Source organism: Oryzias latipes, chromosome 19, assembly GCF_053564925.1.
Source record: "Oryzias latipes strain Hd-rR chromosome 19, Olatipes_Hd-rR_3.1".
In the NCBI taxonomy this organism is placed as follows: Eukaryota; Metazoa; Chordata; class Actinopteri; order Beloniformes; family Adrianichthyidae; genus Oryzias; species Oryzias latipes.
The window spans coordinates 21,085,686-21,102,902 of NC_136255.1; the positions used below are offsets into that span (position 1 = coordinate 21,085,686).

A 17,217-nucleotide genomic window follows, 5' to 3' on the forward strand; every position below is an offset into this window, starting at 1 on the left:
GCTAACCAACAACAACAACCCAATGATTGCGACTCCCACCTTTATAGGATTTCTCCTTTGGGAGCTACCAACCACCCAGGTTCCCACAGATAACCTATTTACACAAAATATTAAAATATATACATTCAAAGTTTCCCCAAAAAAATGGATAATTTCCCCATACAAAAATAGAACTCACTAACTGTTCCTAAACCATTTCAAAAATTCACTCAAATAATAAAATCACTACTCTAAATCTCCCCTGTTAATTTTACAATGATTTTGGTTCCCTCCCAGGAACCAAAATAAGGTTCTTGTACCCCTTGGGACCTCTTTTGCTTGCCGACCATTCCTTACACAGAAAACAGAGGCGAGTCACCACAATTCGACAAGGCATACACAAGGACATGCAGCTGCTGTAAAACCTAAACATTTAAATATATGTGCTTTCACAGGTGCTCCTGACCAGGAAGAACTTTGCTGCTGCTGCTTACCTTTAGCTACATGAACGAATAAAAATCCGTCAGTTAACCATCTCTGCCTGTTTCTTTAATGCGACAACTGTACTGTAAAGCGCTTTGGGCCTTGTAGGTAAAAAATCGCTATACACAGCAAAATCAGCAGTGTTAATTTAACTCCCATAGTGTCAATTTTAACACTTTGCGAGTGTTTATATAATCCTCACCAGCCCAGTGTTAAAATTACACTTTATAAAGTGTTACTATTTTAACTCTGCAATAGTGTTACATTACTGACATTCTTAGTGTTATTTTTGACACTTCAACAGTGTTTTTTTCACACTAAATTGTGTCAAAAATTAACTCTTATTCTGAGTTAATTCCCATGATTAGTTTTTTTTTCTCTGTACTTTAGTGCCTTTAAAAGACTAGTTTTATATTACGTTAAGTTTACTTTTATAAGTAGTCAAATACAAAACATAAAAGGTTTGGTTCCTATAATTAGGGCCCGAGCACGGAGTGCAAGGACCCTATTGTATCTGTTAGGTTTATTATTATTATTATTATTATTATTCTTCCGACTTTTCCGTCGCCTTTTTGAGGCCTTTAACATACCCCAAAACTCACCAAATTTTGTATACACATCAGGAGTCGCGAAAAATTTCATATTTTATAGGAGAACGGCATAAGTAAACAAAAATGGCTCGATAGCGCCACCTGCAAAATTTGTTTTCGCGAGCACCTCCATATGCTTTATAGTACAAACCTGATTTTAACAGGGCATGTTCATCGGATAGAAACCTACAAAAAAGTCTCTTGGGACCAAGCTGTCAGTCGCACAGGAAGTCTGATATTTTGATGACAATATGTCATTTTTGCTGTATTTTGGTCATTCGCAGGCCTCGCTCTAGAACGAACTCCTCCTAGAGATTTGAGAGTAATGACTCCAAACTTTGGTTTTGTAAACTATACACATGTCCGATGTTAAATTGCAAAGCTTTTAAGTTTTTATGGATGTTTGTGACCATGGCGGCGCGTCAAAATTGGAGGTCGTTTCGAAAACACGCCATGAAAAGAAAAATGGCCATTACTCAGCCATGCATAATCCAATCTGATCCAAAATTGATGTGCATGATTGTAGTCTGACTCTGAACACATCTGCAGTGAAAAAACCTGGAAAAAGTGTAGCGCCACCTGCTGGCAAGAGGAAATGACATGTTTTACTTGGAGCATCACTACTCCGAGTAGGATGAGCCGACACACCTGAAAATGACGTCCACCTGTTGAAAAGCCATTGAAGTTTACTCTGACAAAAAACCATAACTTTCAATGCGGGGGTGTGGTCGTGACAGAGCGGCAAAGTTGGGCATCTCGCTATGCACACAAAAGTTGCTCTCACGTGCACATTCCTTGTCCAATCTCACTGAAATTCAATGGATATGATGAAGCTTCTATTCTGAACCCATGGATATGACAATCTTGGACGAGCTCTATAGCGCCACCTAGTTATTGCATTGGGCACATTCTGCCCTGTATTTTCTCTTTGCTTTGTCCGATGTGCATGAAATTAAAACTGGAGATACTCAGAAGGGTCCTCTCTCATCATGTAAAGTTTCATGGGTGTACACCTGACGGTGCCTGCGTAACAGGAAGTGGTCGATTATGTGCACCCAAATAATAGAAATTTATTATAAATCAGCCGTTTGTCTCAGGAAGCTGAGATTTCAGAATTAGATGCCTTTAATAACCTCCAGCTTTGATATGTAACACTATAGGGTCTACGAGAAACTTCATCACTTGATTTTTTTAATGAAATTTTGGACTGAACAAAGATTTTTAGCATAAATTCTGTTTAGGTTATCAGCACCAAGAATTCAACTTTCATAGGCATTTATGTGCTACTGCTTCCTAAAAAAATTCAGAATGATTGAAGTTACAGGTGAACTTTTAGAGAACATTTCATCCAAAAAGGTCCGAAAACGTCTTTTTAGGCAAAACTACAAACACCTATTTTTTTTCATAACTTAATCATCATATATCAACACCATTTATTTTTTTAAATGTAGGGATCTGTGTTTGCTGCCTTCCATATTTTTTTCAGAAGTCCAGGTGAAACAGATGATTTTAAAAAAATCCTGATTCATCCCAAAACCTGTGCTTTTTCCGTCTGGACTCCAAACAAGTGTGTTTTAAAATTACTTATGCTTCAAATATCCACACCAAGTTTAACACGCATATAGTTGAACATGTCTAAATGCTTCTTGAATATTCTTTACAGATATAAAATGAACTGGTCAACTGTAGGATGTCATTTCCTCTTACATGGTTCAGTCTTTTTCTCATGCTGCAGCCTGCTCCTCAATCTTTCCTGTTGCTGGAGTCAAATTTCACCCCCCCCCCCCCCCCCCACACACACACCAGCTGCCTGTTTATATGCTAACTAACCCAGAAGTGAGGTGACAATAGTTTAGACACAAGAGGGAGGGCAGACTGCTTTTTCATTTGTTTTGTATGTCTTTCATAGATTTTTATGAATAATCATTGCTTTTCTAGTCATGTAAAATGCAATTAACTTAATATTTTATCTTTTTTTTTTTACAAACAAAACATATGAATGTGCTCCAAAACAAAACCCAACTCTCAGTACAGTTCTACAGATGTAACATAAGACTTAGACAGTAAATGTCTCTTTTATCCTTTTTTAATCAATGCTGCAACTTCTTTTCCTTAATATAAATCCAATGAAATTAAACTACAAAACCAAAAAACACAACCTATAGCAAATTTCTCTAAATAAATTATGTGTATATACAATATGTAGCACTTTTAAACAAAATAATAACAAATCCTTCCAATACAAGCACAGAAAAATGGAACACAAAATTTAAAACCCAAATTTGAAATGGCAATTTTAAAAAGATAATTTTTTCAGCCTGCTAAAAGTGCACAATTGTAAAAGCTCTTTTATATAGACAACTGTTTGGTTGCTTAGAGCTCTAAATATAAAAACAATGCCTTTATGGACGTGGCACGGATGGCACGGATGTTCAGCAGGGTAAACCCCAGGAAAGCGGCGGGACCTGATGGAGTTCCCGGAAAGGTTCTGCGGGCCTGCGCCGATCAACTCTCCCAGGTCTTCACAAAAATCTTCAACCTGTCGCTAGCTCAGGCTTTCATCCCTGCTTGCCTGAAGTCATCCACTATCATCCCGATACCCAAAAAGTCCTCATCCACAGCCTTCCTCACGGACTTCCGCCCAGTTGCACTCACTGCTGTAATCACAAAGTGTCTGGAGCGGCTGCTCCTGGGACACATCAAAGACTCCCTCCCTCCAATCTTCGTCCCCCACCAGTTTGCAGAACAGAACAGATCCACCCCCACTCTACATCGATGGAAACTGTGTGGAGAGGGTCCACAGCTTCACCCTCCTGGGCACCACCATCTCTGCTGACCTCACATGGTCTAACAACACCATGACTGTCATCAGGAAGGCCCAGCAACGCCTGCACTTCCTGAGAAAACTTAGGAGGAACGACGTCAGCCAGGAGCTGCTGGTAACGTTCTACCGCTCAACCATTGAGAGCATTCTGTCCTATGGCATCACAGTGTGGTTTTCCCACTGCACTGAAGCAGAACGGCAGAGTCTCCAGAGAGTGGTAAAGACAGCGCAGAGGATCATCGGCTGCCCCCTCCCCTCACTGAAGGACATTTACCAGTCTCGCTGCATCAGCAGAGTGACTAGCATCACCACTAACTCCACCCATTCTGCTTTCCCTCTGTTTGAACTGCTGCCCTCTGGAAGGAGGTACAGGTCCATCAGAACCAGGACAAACAGACTAAGAAACAGCTTTTTTCCATAGGCAATTATCATACGGAATGCACATACGTCCACCAACCACACCTCACTCTAATTTTACTACAATGCGTGCAATATCCTGACTGTCTAACCGGGTCACTGTGCAATAACTTGATATTTATTAAGCTGTGCTCACAGCAACTCATGTAATTCCTTTCTATTTTATTCACAAATATTTAATATTTAACAGTTTCTGTCCATATTGTTCATTTTTTGTTAAGAGTTGTAAATACAGTATTTCTTTTTCTATTCTATTTTTATTTTTATTTTATGTAACTCCTTCACTCCAAGGCTGCTGCAATTTCATTGTATCCCCATGTACAATGACAATAAACGATTCTGATTCTGATTATATCACTTAGACACAGATGGAGAACCATATCAACTGGATTGGTAACAGCAACAACCACCGACCAAGCCGGCAAGCCCTGGCAGAAAAGATCCCCACAAGAAACACTGCAGGCTGTTCCATAAAAAATATAGTTTTACCATTGCCTTGCAGATCACAGTTGAAGTGGTTTAGTTTTCCTAAAAAAATTCAGAATGATTGAAGTTACAGGTGAACTTTTAGACAACATTTGATCCAAAAAGGTCCGAAAACGTCTTTTTAGGCAAAACTGCAAACACCTATTTTTTTGCATAACTTATCTTTCAAATATCAGCACAAAAAAATTAAAAACGGTAGAGATCTGTGTTTGCTGCCTTCCATATTTTTTTCAGACTTAAAAGTGTAACAGATGATTTATAAAAAATCCTTTTTCATCCAAAAACCTGTGTTAAATCTGTCTAGACTCCAAACAAACATTTTTTTATGGTAACTTATGTTTCAACAATCGACACCAATTTTCACACACCTATAGCTGAACATGTCCCATAGCTCCCTGAATATTTTCATAGATATACAATGAACTGGTCATTCTAACATCTAGCATTCTAACATCTAACATCTTACATGTCAAAGCCTCTCTCAGCCTGGCTCTGCTGAAGGAGTCGTGTTACAACCCCGCCCCCTCCTGCTGGGACCCCTGCTATGTAAATTAGCAAGCAGTGAACAGAGAGATGAGGAGTAAGAATGGCCATTACTCAGGCATGCATAATCCAAAGACAGCCAGTTAAACACTGAAAGACATATTTTTCGGTATGTCTTTCATACATCTTTAGTATTAAAAACTCTCCAAGATGAATGTGCCTGACTCCACCTGCAGGTGGATCACAGACTTCCTGACGGACAGACAGCAGTATGTGAGGCTGGGGAAGCTCGTCTCAGATACTCGGACCACAAGCACCGGATCCCCCCAGGGCTGTGTCCTTTCACCCCTGTTACTCTCCCTGTACACAAACAGCTGCACAGCTGGTCACCTGTCTGTCAAACTCCTGAAGTTTGCTGACGACACCACACTCATCGGCCTCATCTCTGACGGAGATGAGTTGGCCTACAGGAGTGAAATAGCCAGGCTGGTGTCATAGTGCAGCGCTAACAACCTGGAGCTTAATGCTCTGAAGACAGTGGAGATGACAGTGGACTTCAGGAAGGCCCCAGCCCCCCTCCCCCCTGTCATCCTCTGTGACTCCCCGGTGACCTCTGTGGAGTCCTTCTGCTTCCTGGGAACCATCATCAGCCAGGACCTCAAGTGGGAGCAGAACATCAGCTCCATCACTAAGAAGGTCCAGCAGAGGATGTACTTCCTGAGGCAGCTGAAGAAGTTTCACCTCCCTGAAAAGATGCTGGTAGACTTCTACGATGCCATCATCGAATCCACCCTCACGTCCTCCATCACAGTCTGGTTCGCTGCGGCCACGGCCAGAGACAAGGCCAAGCTGCAACGCGTCATCCACTCAGCAGAGAAGGTGATCGGCTGCCACCTCCCGTCTCTCCAGGAGCTGCACATCTCCAGGACCTGGAGGCGGGCAGCCAGGATTGTAGCCAACCCCTCTCATCCAGGACATAATCTCTTTCGGCCCCTCCCTTCTGGCAAGAGGCTCCGGTCCATCAGGACCAGGACCTCGCGCCACAAGAACAGCTTCTTCCCCACTGCAGTCAGCCTGCTGAACAGTACCCCAACTCCCCCAGGTGACCCCCCCTCCCCCCCCGCCCACCAAAGGACTGTCGGTGCCACTTACAGGCCCCACCATCCCAGCCCATCTGTGCTCCCACTTTAAGTCACCTTACTCTACTGTATATAGTGTGTTGTTGTTGTTAACTTAATTTTTAACTTATTCTTAATTGCACTATACACCAAGTCAAATTCCTCGTTTTGTAAAGTGCGCTCTACTGAACCTGGCAATAAAACTTTTTCTGATTTCTGATTCTGATTCTGATTCTATTAATCATTGTTTTTTATTCATTCAAAATGCAATTAAATCAATATTTTATCTTTTTTCTTTTCCTTTTTCTTTTTTTTTATCTCTTATATCCTTTTTTATAATCAATGTTTGAACTTCTTTTCCTTTCTATTGTCATGGTTTCAGTTTGTTGTCTTGTTTTTCGCTTTAGTTCTTGTTTTGTCTTGTTTGGTTCTGTTTCCTGTTTTATTTTGAAAGGTTTCCTGTCTTGTCATGTTTCTTGAGTTTTACTTCCTTTGGTCCCCATCTGCCCTAATCGTGTTCACCTGTGTCTTGTCTGCCCTGTCTGTATATAAGTCTTGTCTCTCCCTTCCTCCTGTGCTGGTCCATTAACTTCTGCTCATGTTGATCACGTCTTCTTGTCTGGCGTCCATGTCCCTTGCCATGCCACAGTAAGTTTTTGTTTTTAGTTTTGTCATCCTGCTCTGCAGCGCTTTTTGTTAGTTAAATAAACCCACTTGCCCTGAACCCGTTTGCCTCCCGTCTCTGCGCCTGGGTCCTACCTGATCTCGAGCCTCCCCCCCACACGACATCTATACATCCAATGAAATTAAACTACAAATCAACAAACACAACTGATAACAAATGTCTCTAAAAAATGATGTGTATATTTGCAGAACCTTAAAAACACTAAACAAATAACAAATGCTTCCCAATTAAAGCACAAAAAATGGAACACAAAATGTAAAACCCAAGTTAGAAATTGCAATTTGAAAAAGATACTTTTTTCAGCAGCTTTTCAAAATCAATCACCAATTCTACTCTTCTGTGGATGAAACAAAGAACTCCAGAACAATGAAGCCATTTCTCTAAGTCTCTCTCACCTTCAGTTTTAAACAAGGTCTGTGAAAATCCACCATACATTGGTCACATGAACTCAGAGACCTGCTAAAAGTGCACAATTGTAAAAGCTCTTTTATATAGACAACTGTTTGTTTGCTTAGAGCTCTAAATATAAAAAAAAATGCTTTTCTATCACCTAGACACAGATGGAGAACCATATCAACTGGATTAATAACAGGGTGGCATGTTTAGGTTTAAACTTACATCAAAAGACAACATGAAGCTGTCCATCACATTTTTGACCTAAACATGTAAACACATCCTTGGCTCTGCGGTTAGGAAATGGTATTTGGGAATCTCTTTATACCAGGAGCCAGCCTGGCCATTGGAACATCGCCACAGTGCCCATCCAGACTGGGACAGCAACGGGGTCCACTTCAGAGCCGTGAGCTGCTGTGTTTAACTCCAGCTGTCCCAGCAAGGGAAACAACTGCAGCAACATCCACTGACCAAGCTGACAAGCCCTGGCAGAAAAGATCCCCACAAGAAAAACACTGGCTCAGGCAGGCTGGTCAAAAAAAAATAGTTTTGCCATTGTCTTGCAGCTCGCAGATCAAGTGGTTTAGTTTTCCAGTAATGTCAGTCAAGAATGCAAGTTCAGATTCACAATGTTCATATTCACCATATTCAACAGACATCTCCTCCAATAGCACCTTAAAAATCCTGTGCTGTTTTGCTTTGCAGCTGAGGTTGTTTACGATTTTCAGAATAAGAGTCATTATATGTCCAGAGCCAATCACTTCTGCACATAAGGCCTGCTGGTGAATGACGCAGCAGTAATGCAGACATTTTGGAAAGTCTGGGTCAGCTTTACAGTGAGTGATGAAACCTGTTTGTCTATTGATCATAGCAGGAGTCCCATCTGCAGTCACTGCTACCAGCTTTTCTAATTGTACCTTTTTCTGCACAAAAACTCCTTCACCGTGTTATACATTTCAACTCCTCTTGTAGTTGTCTGTTAGGGCAGATGTGTCAGGAGTTCTTCTCTTGTGGAAACCAAAAGCTATGCTGTACTGTTGCCGTCCACAGACTCATCACACTGGACGTTAACCACCTGCACTTTGCAAGATCCCGGTCCAGCTAATTGGCCAAGTTATCAGACATAGCTGACACTCATCTAGACATTGTAGTGGAAATTGAATGAGTTCTATTGTTCTCATCCTTAGGGACAGTGATAGCAATTATCATCATTGCTTGAATTTTTTTCATGCTATATGCAAAAGTCTTTGTCCCTTAAGGCAACAGATTACAGCCCCCCCCCCCCCCCCCCCCCCCCCCCCAGGCTGCTGTCGTATTAACATTAGCTTGGAGCTCCAGAATGGACAAGAAAAAACGACGAGAATGGCTCGAGCAGGGCGTTGCTCACGGGGCGGTCGCTCGTGCCATGCGGTCGCACGTGCTCGGGCCCGCTAAATGCTACTTGTAGCTTTAATGTTGTAAATATGTTTATCTCAATATATACATACAAACAACTGACGATCAGTTGAAGCGTGGCTTTCTTTGATTATACAGAAGTAGGAGCAGATACACAATCATCTTTTCCTACCTATCCCTAGCTTGGTTGTAGGTGCAGCCGCCTGAGAAAACACCAAGTGTAAAAATATTTTACAATGTGAAAGAAATATTATGACATTTGAGAAAGCTTTGAACTCTTTATTAAGAGTAACAAATCATCCAAGCACCATAACATTTTGCGCACAAGGTAAATTTGACCATCATTACAACAAACACAGAGGTACAATATAAATGCTGTCGTCTTCACTGTAGGCACTTTGTAAGTCAAACGGCCTGTGAATGGCAAGACAGTCTGCTTTAATGAAATCATTTTCATTACTTATGAACACTTTGTACGCATGAAAATGCTCATTGAAATGTTCCACCACAAGCTTGTCTACAAGGAAGTAGATCTCTGTGTTTAATAAAAGGATCTTTTGTATCCTACCAAACATTGGAATTTCATCAACAATATCACTGCAGATTATTAGTCCTTGCCTGTACTCTGTACCACATATTTTAATCCAATTAGCTGAAAAGATTTTTTCTGGTGAAAAATTCAGAGCTCTTAAAAACATGTCAACATTGGGCTCATTTTTTAGATTAAATGACTTCAAAGGCCCATACTCAATGCTGTCTAATTGTGATGTCTCCCAATGATACCCAAGTGACATCTGGTGTTTTTTTGCAAGGGATTTAGTAATGTTCTTAAAGTTTTTAAGAGTGTTTTTGAAAATCTTGTGTTTTGCTTCAAATCTCATGCTCCACATATGTATCAAAGGTCCAATTTTTCTTATGCAAGCTGGGTAATGTATCATGAAATGGTGTTTGGGAATAAGATTTCTACCTGGATACAACACTTTAAACAGGCTGTGATGTTCAATTATTAAATATTTCAAAAGCACAGTCATACCGAATGAAACAGAAGTTGAAAACACTATGTTAATTATCTGGAGTAACAGAAGCAGCAATGTCCAGTTTTGGTTTCCTTCCGGCACAATATCCCCAAAGACCAAGGGAATGTTTCTAACAAGACACAGGGTCTGAATGGCATTCAGTCCAACACTGTTGCCACAACTGTCCAAAGTAAGCCTGGTAGGGCGATTTTTGCGTTCCAGGTACCCGTAGTCAAAAGCATAAATTCTGGACAGTAGCTCAAATTTTGACAAAAAATTTTCTGACAGATATTCCAACAATAACTTTATCTCATATTGAGCCACCCCTTCAAGAATGTCATGCATTATGTCAAATGAGAAATTGTTTGAAACATGAAAGTAAAGCAGACTATTCAGTGGTGAATTTTGCTTTAAGCCAAAAACAGATGACTTTTGTGGCTCCGACTGTAATTGTTTGCAATGCATTTCAAAAACATTTCTTTCACGCAGAGTTACCTGGAAATCGTCCTCATTGTAAATTCTCTGGGCATCATCTTTTTCAATCAAGCACAAACGACAAAAATAATGCCCATTAAAAGACTCTGTAAAACCCAGAATTGTGTGCATTACTAGGTTGTCCCCAGTTATCTGACAGATGGTTCCATGGACTTTTTCTGTGGAGAATGGAAGGTAAAGGCCTTCGTGTTCCAATATTTTGATATCATTAATCAGAGGCTGCAGAATAGGATCAAAGCCATATTTCTTAACATCATCTGTGTGAAACAGTGCAACCAAATGAATGTTCATGAGAGCAGAATTAAACTTGGCTGGCAAATTTCTAAGGACAAAATAGAGGGCACCAACTTTATGAACAGTGCGTTTTGAACCAAGTGGGTTAGCTGTTTCGAAATCATCATAATACAACAGAATTTGTAGAGAATTTGGCTTTTCTGAGAAAAGTGGGTGTGCTTTAAAATAACTTCCATCGCAAAAGTCTTCAAGTACATTAGTTTTTGAGAAGTGATGATGTTTGAGAAGTTTACATATTTCAGAATTTCGGCATATAAATTTAATTGTTTCTAAAATCGGAATGTAAACAAATGTATCTTTAACTGGAACTTGATCGTAAGTGCCTGTTTGTTTATTTTTACGATTGTCAAATCGAACACCTAACATTATTTCTACAGGCTCAACTATCCCCCATTTGTTCTTGAAGTATTTTACTCTTTTTGTTTCTGTGTTAAAGCTCAAAAAGGGATTTTCAAATTTGTCAAAGGTTTTTTCTAGTGAAGGTCTTATTGGGTTGTCTGGAGGCAAAGCAGACAAAACTTCAACTTTGATTTGAGACTGCATTTCAGTTGTAAGTTCTTGCATATCACTAATTATAGTTGAAACAACACTGTTTGCCATTCCACTTCCTTGGAGTTTAGCTATAATTGAAGTGCAGATACTTTTAACATTCTCCTTTTGAGGACTTGATCCACTATTCTCAGAACATCCAGCCTCTGACCTCAGAGTTTCATCTGCCGAATTTACTTCTGTTGTGTCATTGAAAGAAGGGGCCTCAAATGGTTCTAAGTTTGCTGAATTACCACTCTGTAACTTGTCCCTGTGAACAGTTTCCAAATGCTTTTTGAAACCAGAATAAGTTGAAAACTGACGCCTACAACAACCCTGTGCACAAAGCAACTTAAACCTGGTGCTTGGATAAAAACTATGGTCAAGTCTTAAATGGATTGTCAAAGACTTACAGGTCACATGAACAGCCTGACAAATGAAACACTTAAACATATTTTAAGCTAGTTGAGCAGTTTAGCACGCAACTCACGAACTCTCGGAGACTCGTCTGTTGTTGTGACATCAATGTTAAAGATGGTTGTTTGAACAAAAGTGTAGAGCTGGACCAGGGATTCCTCATAGGACAAGTTGAAAACATAGTGGGATTTAAAGAGTTCATCAAACGCGCCCAGTGAACTAGTGGCTTGGCAGGGAATGAGCTGTTTGTCCACAATGATGTAGAAGGTCTCAATTTTGTTCTGGGTTTGGCCAATGGCAAGGATGTAGGGTTGCTTGCCTTCACGTTTTTGCAGGTGTTCACCAATGCTGCAACATGACTGAAAAAGAAAACATTGACAAAGATTTCAAAATAAATAGATATTTTAGGATATGAGTGTTACTTCTTGGGTGCAAACATTATCTCCAATTTAGAGAATTCAGGCCAGACTGAGATAGCTCAGACATCTTGAAAAAGACCAAAGAGGACGTTTATGGATACAGTGGAGGAAGACATAAAGTTAGCTAGTGTTTGTTAGGGGATGCAGAATTTTGTTAGATAACTGTCAATTAGAAATGTATGCTGAAACACAAAAGTGTACACAAATTAATATTTTGCACAACTTAAAATAAAAAATATGAACACATTTGTGCATGACCTACCTGTGATTTTTTTTCACTCCCAGTTTGTAAATATTGTAAAACCCATACCTTATGAAAGTGCACCATTTTAGGTACAGCATCAGTGGGGCTTATTTTAATCCTCTTTCGTCCTGCTGTGGGTGGCAACAGATGAAGAAGGAGCAGCAGTGAAGCCATATCACTGTCCCAGTCTATCAAAATATAAAAAAATAACAGAGAATTTGGGAAGAAATTATTATTATCCACTCTGAACACAGAGATAATACAGTGTAAACTATCATATTTATAGACAATGTAATGCTTACTGGTCTCATCATTCTCTGTTAAGTTTTCAGCAGCTTTCAAAAGTTGAAACAATTCATTTGTCCGTGTCAGGTGTTTGGCCTCCTCAATGATCTTTTGCTTAAATGTCGTGTCCCACTTTTCAAGCATCCTCGAGGCAGTTTCAGCTCCAAACACCAGCACAAAGTCTTGGTTAAGCTGTTAATTACATAAAAGGGAAAATGTATTATATGAATGAATACTTTACAGTGAGCTGTCAAAATCTACCAATATTTGAAAAAGGTCAAGATCATTACAAACGCTTACAAGTCCTTTGACATCTAAAAAACGTGGAAAGACTTTGAAGACTTCTTCTGTTCTTTGTGGGTCATGGATCAGTTCCTGGCGGTGTTTAAAGGTCTTCTTCATCTTTTCCATAACACTTGTGTCGTCATTACAATGGAGAAGAAATGATATTGCCTCTTTGCAGGCATCTCCAGTAAGTTGCTGAGGCACTCCATCTGCTGATCTTTTGCGGTTTGGTCCATGGGCTTCAAGATCTTTAGCTACTTTGACCGGCCTCTGATACTTCTTTCTGGATATGGTCTTGAGGCGCCATGCTAAATATCCAGTGCCCTTTTGTGCATCATAAAAATGTTCCTATTAAATAATTTAAGAATAACAAACATTTCAAAACACAGCTGCAGACAAATGCTGTCTTCTTGTTTGTCTAATTTTAAATAAACTTACATAGCCCTTTGGAGAAAAGGGGTCCCGCAGTGAAGGAAAAAGTGTTATGATTCCAAGGGCATACTTCTCTTTCTGTTTGTGAGATGGAATCCTCCTTCAAAATTCAAAAGAAAAATAAAACAACATAAAATGAAGAAATCAAGTTAACTTAAACTACAACCAGTTCTACCAAACATCACTTTTGTCTTGTGAATCTAAAAAAATAAAATAGAGCAACAAAAAAGGGCATTTTTCTGTAAAACTACCAGAAGATAACTGTGTGACAACAGTGAAAATAACAGAAAAAACACTAACCCATGTAACTCAGTCATATGGCTAACCAATATGTTGACAAGCTTCCTTCGGGTCCCATGCTTTAGTGAATTTTCTGACTTGTACTCATCTAGAACATCCTCACCTCCTGGCTTCGCATGCAAGGCATTTTCAACCATCTACCCACATACACATAAAAATTGATTAAAAATGAAATAACAATGTTAAGCTTACATTGAGACTATTCTGAACATTTAATAAGACTTGGCTCCATACACTATAACCAAAGGCTACATAGCACAAATGGCCTTACATTTAACATTGTAATGTTTCTTTTTTTAATTAGAGATCCAAATATTTTTAAAAATATATTTTTTAACTTCAAATTGTATACCTCTTTTGCAGCATCTGACTCAGAAATCTCAGTGGTTGATTTACTTAAGACCTCGCAGCTTGTTCCATCTCTGACAGTGGGAATTCCTAGCTCTCTAAAGAAGTCAGTCACACTTAAAGTGACTGACTGTTCTTCAGGGAGGGTGGATGGACATGAATGTTCTAAGGGAGAGAAAGGGAAAAAAATGTAAAAATTTGTACAAGAGCTAATGATAAGTTATGTGAAATCATTCAAAAAGTTACTGAAACTTACTGTCTGATATGCTGTCACAAACAGTCAGACACAGGTCAGGTTTGCTTTCTATAAGTTCAAGAAGAACATCTTCCTCCACTGCTGTGTCAGAGTCGTCAAAAATGTGAAGCTCAGTTCCATCCGGAAGTCCAAACTTGTTTTTTACTGGAAGAAAAAAATTGGCATGAGCGAAAGAAAGAAAAAAAGTAATAACATCTGCAGTAATAAAAAAATGTCATTAAATTTGATCAAATATTCCCAGCTTCCTTGCATTTTAGCAAAGACCAAATGATGTAAATATTTAATTATACAGAATGCCTGCTCACCTTCACAGATGACATCTGCATAGGTAAATCCTGACTGTAATCGGATGTATTTTTTGGTACTTTCATATTTGACCTTTAGCAGCATAGTGGCAGTTAACAGAAACTGTTAAGGAAAAACAGTACTTTAGTTTCACAGAATTAATTTGCTCTTAGACAAGTTGAAGCATAGATAAACATTTTTGTTCTAATGAACAGAATTCATATCAGTAATACTTTTAAAAATGTGTAATATGCAAAATCAACTTTTTCTAGCTTTCTTTCATAAAACAACTATTACTTGATCAAAAACGTGTCTGGAGTGATTTTCTATTTAACTGACGCACATGCACACACAGAATCTCACCCATCCTGCGACATTTAAGTATTTTATAATAAATAAGTAGCAAAAGGGTCATAAAATTACTGTGTATTTTTTTGTCTCGCGCCCCTGTCAAGCCTCCAATGAATGTCCATTCTCCTCCTCCTCCCCCATCTTTAGATAATTATGGCGCGCAGCAGAAGTTACTTTTCTTATTAATGCTCAAATCACTTTCGATTTAAAAATGTGCTTTTGATTTATTCACACCTGTAATTGAGTCCAACCTTGTACCATAGTTATAACATTAGATTTATAAAGTCCCACTACTACTATATTTCGGATCCTTGTTGTGACAGCGCTCAGTTGTCTTTTAACTATGTTGGGGGCGTTTTTGGCGGTTTTAGGGTCGGTTCAGCGGGGTTTTTTTCTCATGAAAATACCGTACCGGACTAAGTTAGGCTGTATGGCCGCTGGAGTGCCGCTATCCTTTTTAACCTGGAGACGCAACAGGCAGAGACGGCGCTTAACGGACCCGGGCTCTGTCATACAACCTTTTGTTGGGGGTTTGCCGCCCCGCCTGTCCAAAATTGGGTTAAGAAAATGAATGAAAGTCCGGGAGCAGAACTGTGTGTGGGGTGTGCGTGTGTGTGCTTGTGTCAGCGTACGCAGCGCCCCCACCCCGGGGACATAGAAGAGATTGGCGGTTTTCAGATTACTTTGAGCTGGAAAACGGTGACACTACCAACCAACACTACCTTGTGCGTACAGTTTAGATCCAGATTACAGCGCAGACGAGACAAAGACGTTCATGGATCTATTAGACGCATGAGGGGGGCAGAGCGGAGAGACCGGGTCGCCCATTTTAGTAACTGCGTCACATTTGAGTTTTTTTTTTCCGAACGGCGCATTTTTGTCTGCTACAATTACAAAAAGAAATACTAAAAACACAGTTTTACATATTACATTATTCAATTTCCAATATCATCAGAAAAATGTAACAAAAATATGTTAAAAATACTCAAGAAAAGGCGATTTTCATTGGAGTGGGTCGCCATGATGATAACACTGAAAAACTAGCTTAAGAAAAATAGCGCGTTACTTAACATTAAGAGCAATATATACATCGAAGCTAACTAATATCTATCGCATTACAAGCATGCTTTATGTTTATAAAAGTGAAGAAATTTATATTTTTGTTCTTACCCTTTTGAAATGAATGTCGCAGACGACTTTCCTCCTCCGCTCTCCGAGAAAAAACCGCCAACAGACTTTGAAATAACTCCGTCAGCCGTTGCAGCACAAAGCTCCGCCCCAAATTCTGTTTTAACACTGGATGTGCTCAAAACAACACTAAGATCAACACTTATCAACTCGAAATATTTAACACTGGAAAATTCAACACAAATCAACACTGCAGATTTTGCTGTGTATAGTAAATGCCATTTACCATTTGAAATAATAGGCTTGAAATATATAGTGCTAATCACAATAATGAGAACAAAATAAATATCTGATCTCTGATCGGGATACAACATCCGATTTCGATCAAGCCTGAAACTTGGTGATTGAGCCTAAATTCCGATCACGTGATTGGATCTTTCAAAACCAGAGATGTTGCCGGCGACACCTAAATAACACACTCTGTGACTTACTGTGACTTTTCGACCTTCAGCGTGAATAACCTTACTCGGAGAAAAGCGTCTTTTCATATTAGTTTTGCACCAATATGCAACACATTGCCAACGTCAAGTTTTGCGTAACAGAACAAGCGTTTCACTTCTGTAAAGTGTTGTACATACTGGCTTAACCCTTGTGCTATCGTAGATGACCCCACCCTTGGATTGACGTGTTCTTCCTACCATGACAAAGGTGGATAAAGGTGGAAAGATTTCATGTAACCCATGGACACCAGTGAAGATCACAAATCATTGAAGAAAAAAGGTTCAGCGCACTGTCTAGTGGGTCTAGCTGACCCAACTCCCAATGTTAAAGTGCCTAGGATAGCACAAGGGTTACGGCTGCTTTTCTCCACTTCAGAAACCGTTGGAAGTACGTTCATTACGTCAATGGCTAAAAGTTACGGTAGTCAAAAGAATGTCAACGCTGAAGCTGTGGTGTTAAAGGGTCAAACATCAGCAGGTAGAACAGGAACAGCAGGAAAACAGGGGGATTGGTGGATCTGAAAAATCATATTTGGGCATTCTTGTCAAGGTCGACCCCACTAGAAGAACCCCATTTGCAGTTGGACTGTCATAAGCTTGCTGTTTTCTAAACTGATCAAAAGTTGGAGCGCTCAGTATTTGCAAAAAAAAAAAAAAAAATTACAAAGATCAGGCCAAACCTGGTCTTTGTCACCTGTAACTCAGTATTTAGATATTTCAGATCTCATAACTCACAGGAAGAACACTGTTTGCTTTTTACATAAAAATCCGTCTATGGGGT

General features: G+C 39.6%; 2 protein-coding genes across 10 annotated transcripts in view; one reads left to right on the forward strand and one right to left on the reverse strand.

Moving 5' to 3' along the window:
* The window catches only part of LOC101164350 (protocadherin-15), a 231,851-nt gene that overhangs the window by 88,384 nt on the left and 126,250 nt on the right, over positions 1-17,217 (forward strand). The gene's annotated exons all lie outside the window — the stretch shown is intronic.
* LOC111946294 (uncharacterized) lies at positions 9,098-16,107 on the reverse strand. Its single transcript, XM_023949456.2, has 10 exons — positions 15,979-16,107; positions 14,478-14,580; positions 14,173-14,316; positions 13,921-14,081; positions 13,569-13,705; positions 13,275-13,368; positions 12,852-13,184; positions 12,569-12,743; positions 12,333-12,454; positions 9,098-11,962 (listed from the first exon to the last, which is right to left on the reverse strand). Exons 2-10 carry the CDS (start codon positions 14,560-14,562, stop codon positions 11,648-11,650), a joined length of 1,566 nt encoding a protein of 521 aa, XP_023805224.1. The 5' UTR covers positions 14,563-14,580; positions 15,979-16,107; the 3' UTR covers positions 9,098-11,647.

Excerpts from the sequence above, each read along its gene's own strand:
- LOC111946294 (XM_023949456.2), bottom strand. The coding sequence starts at position 14,562 with ATGCTGCTAAAGGTCAAATATGAAAGTACCAAAAAATACATCCGATTA. Across the intron at positions 13,706-13,920 it reads AGTCAGATGCTGCAAAAGAG|ATGGTTGAAAATGCCTTGCA; the intron begins GTATACAATTTG and ends GTATGTGGGTAG. Across the intron at positions 11,963-12,332 it reads AAATGGTGCACTTTCATAAG|TCATGTTGCAGCATTGGTGA; the intron begins GTATGGGTTTTA and ends TTTCTTTTTCAG.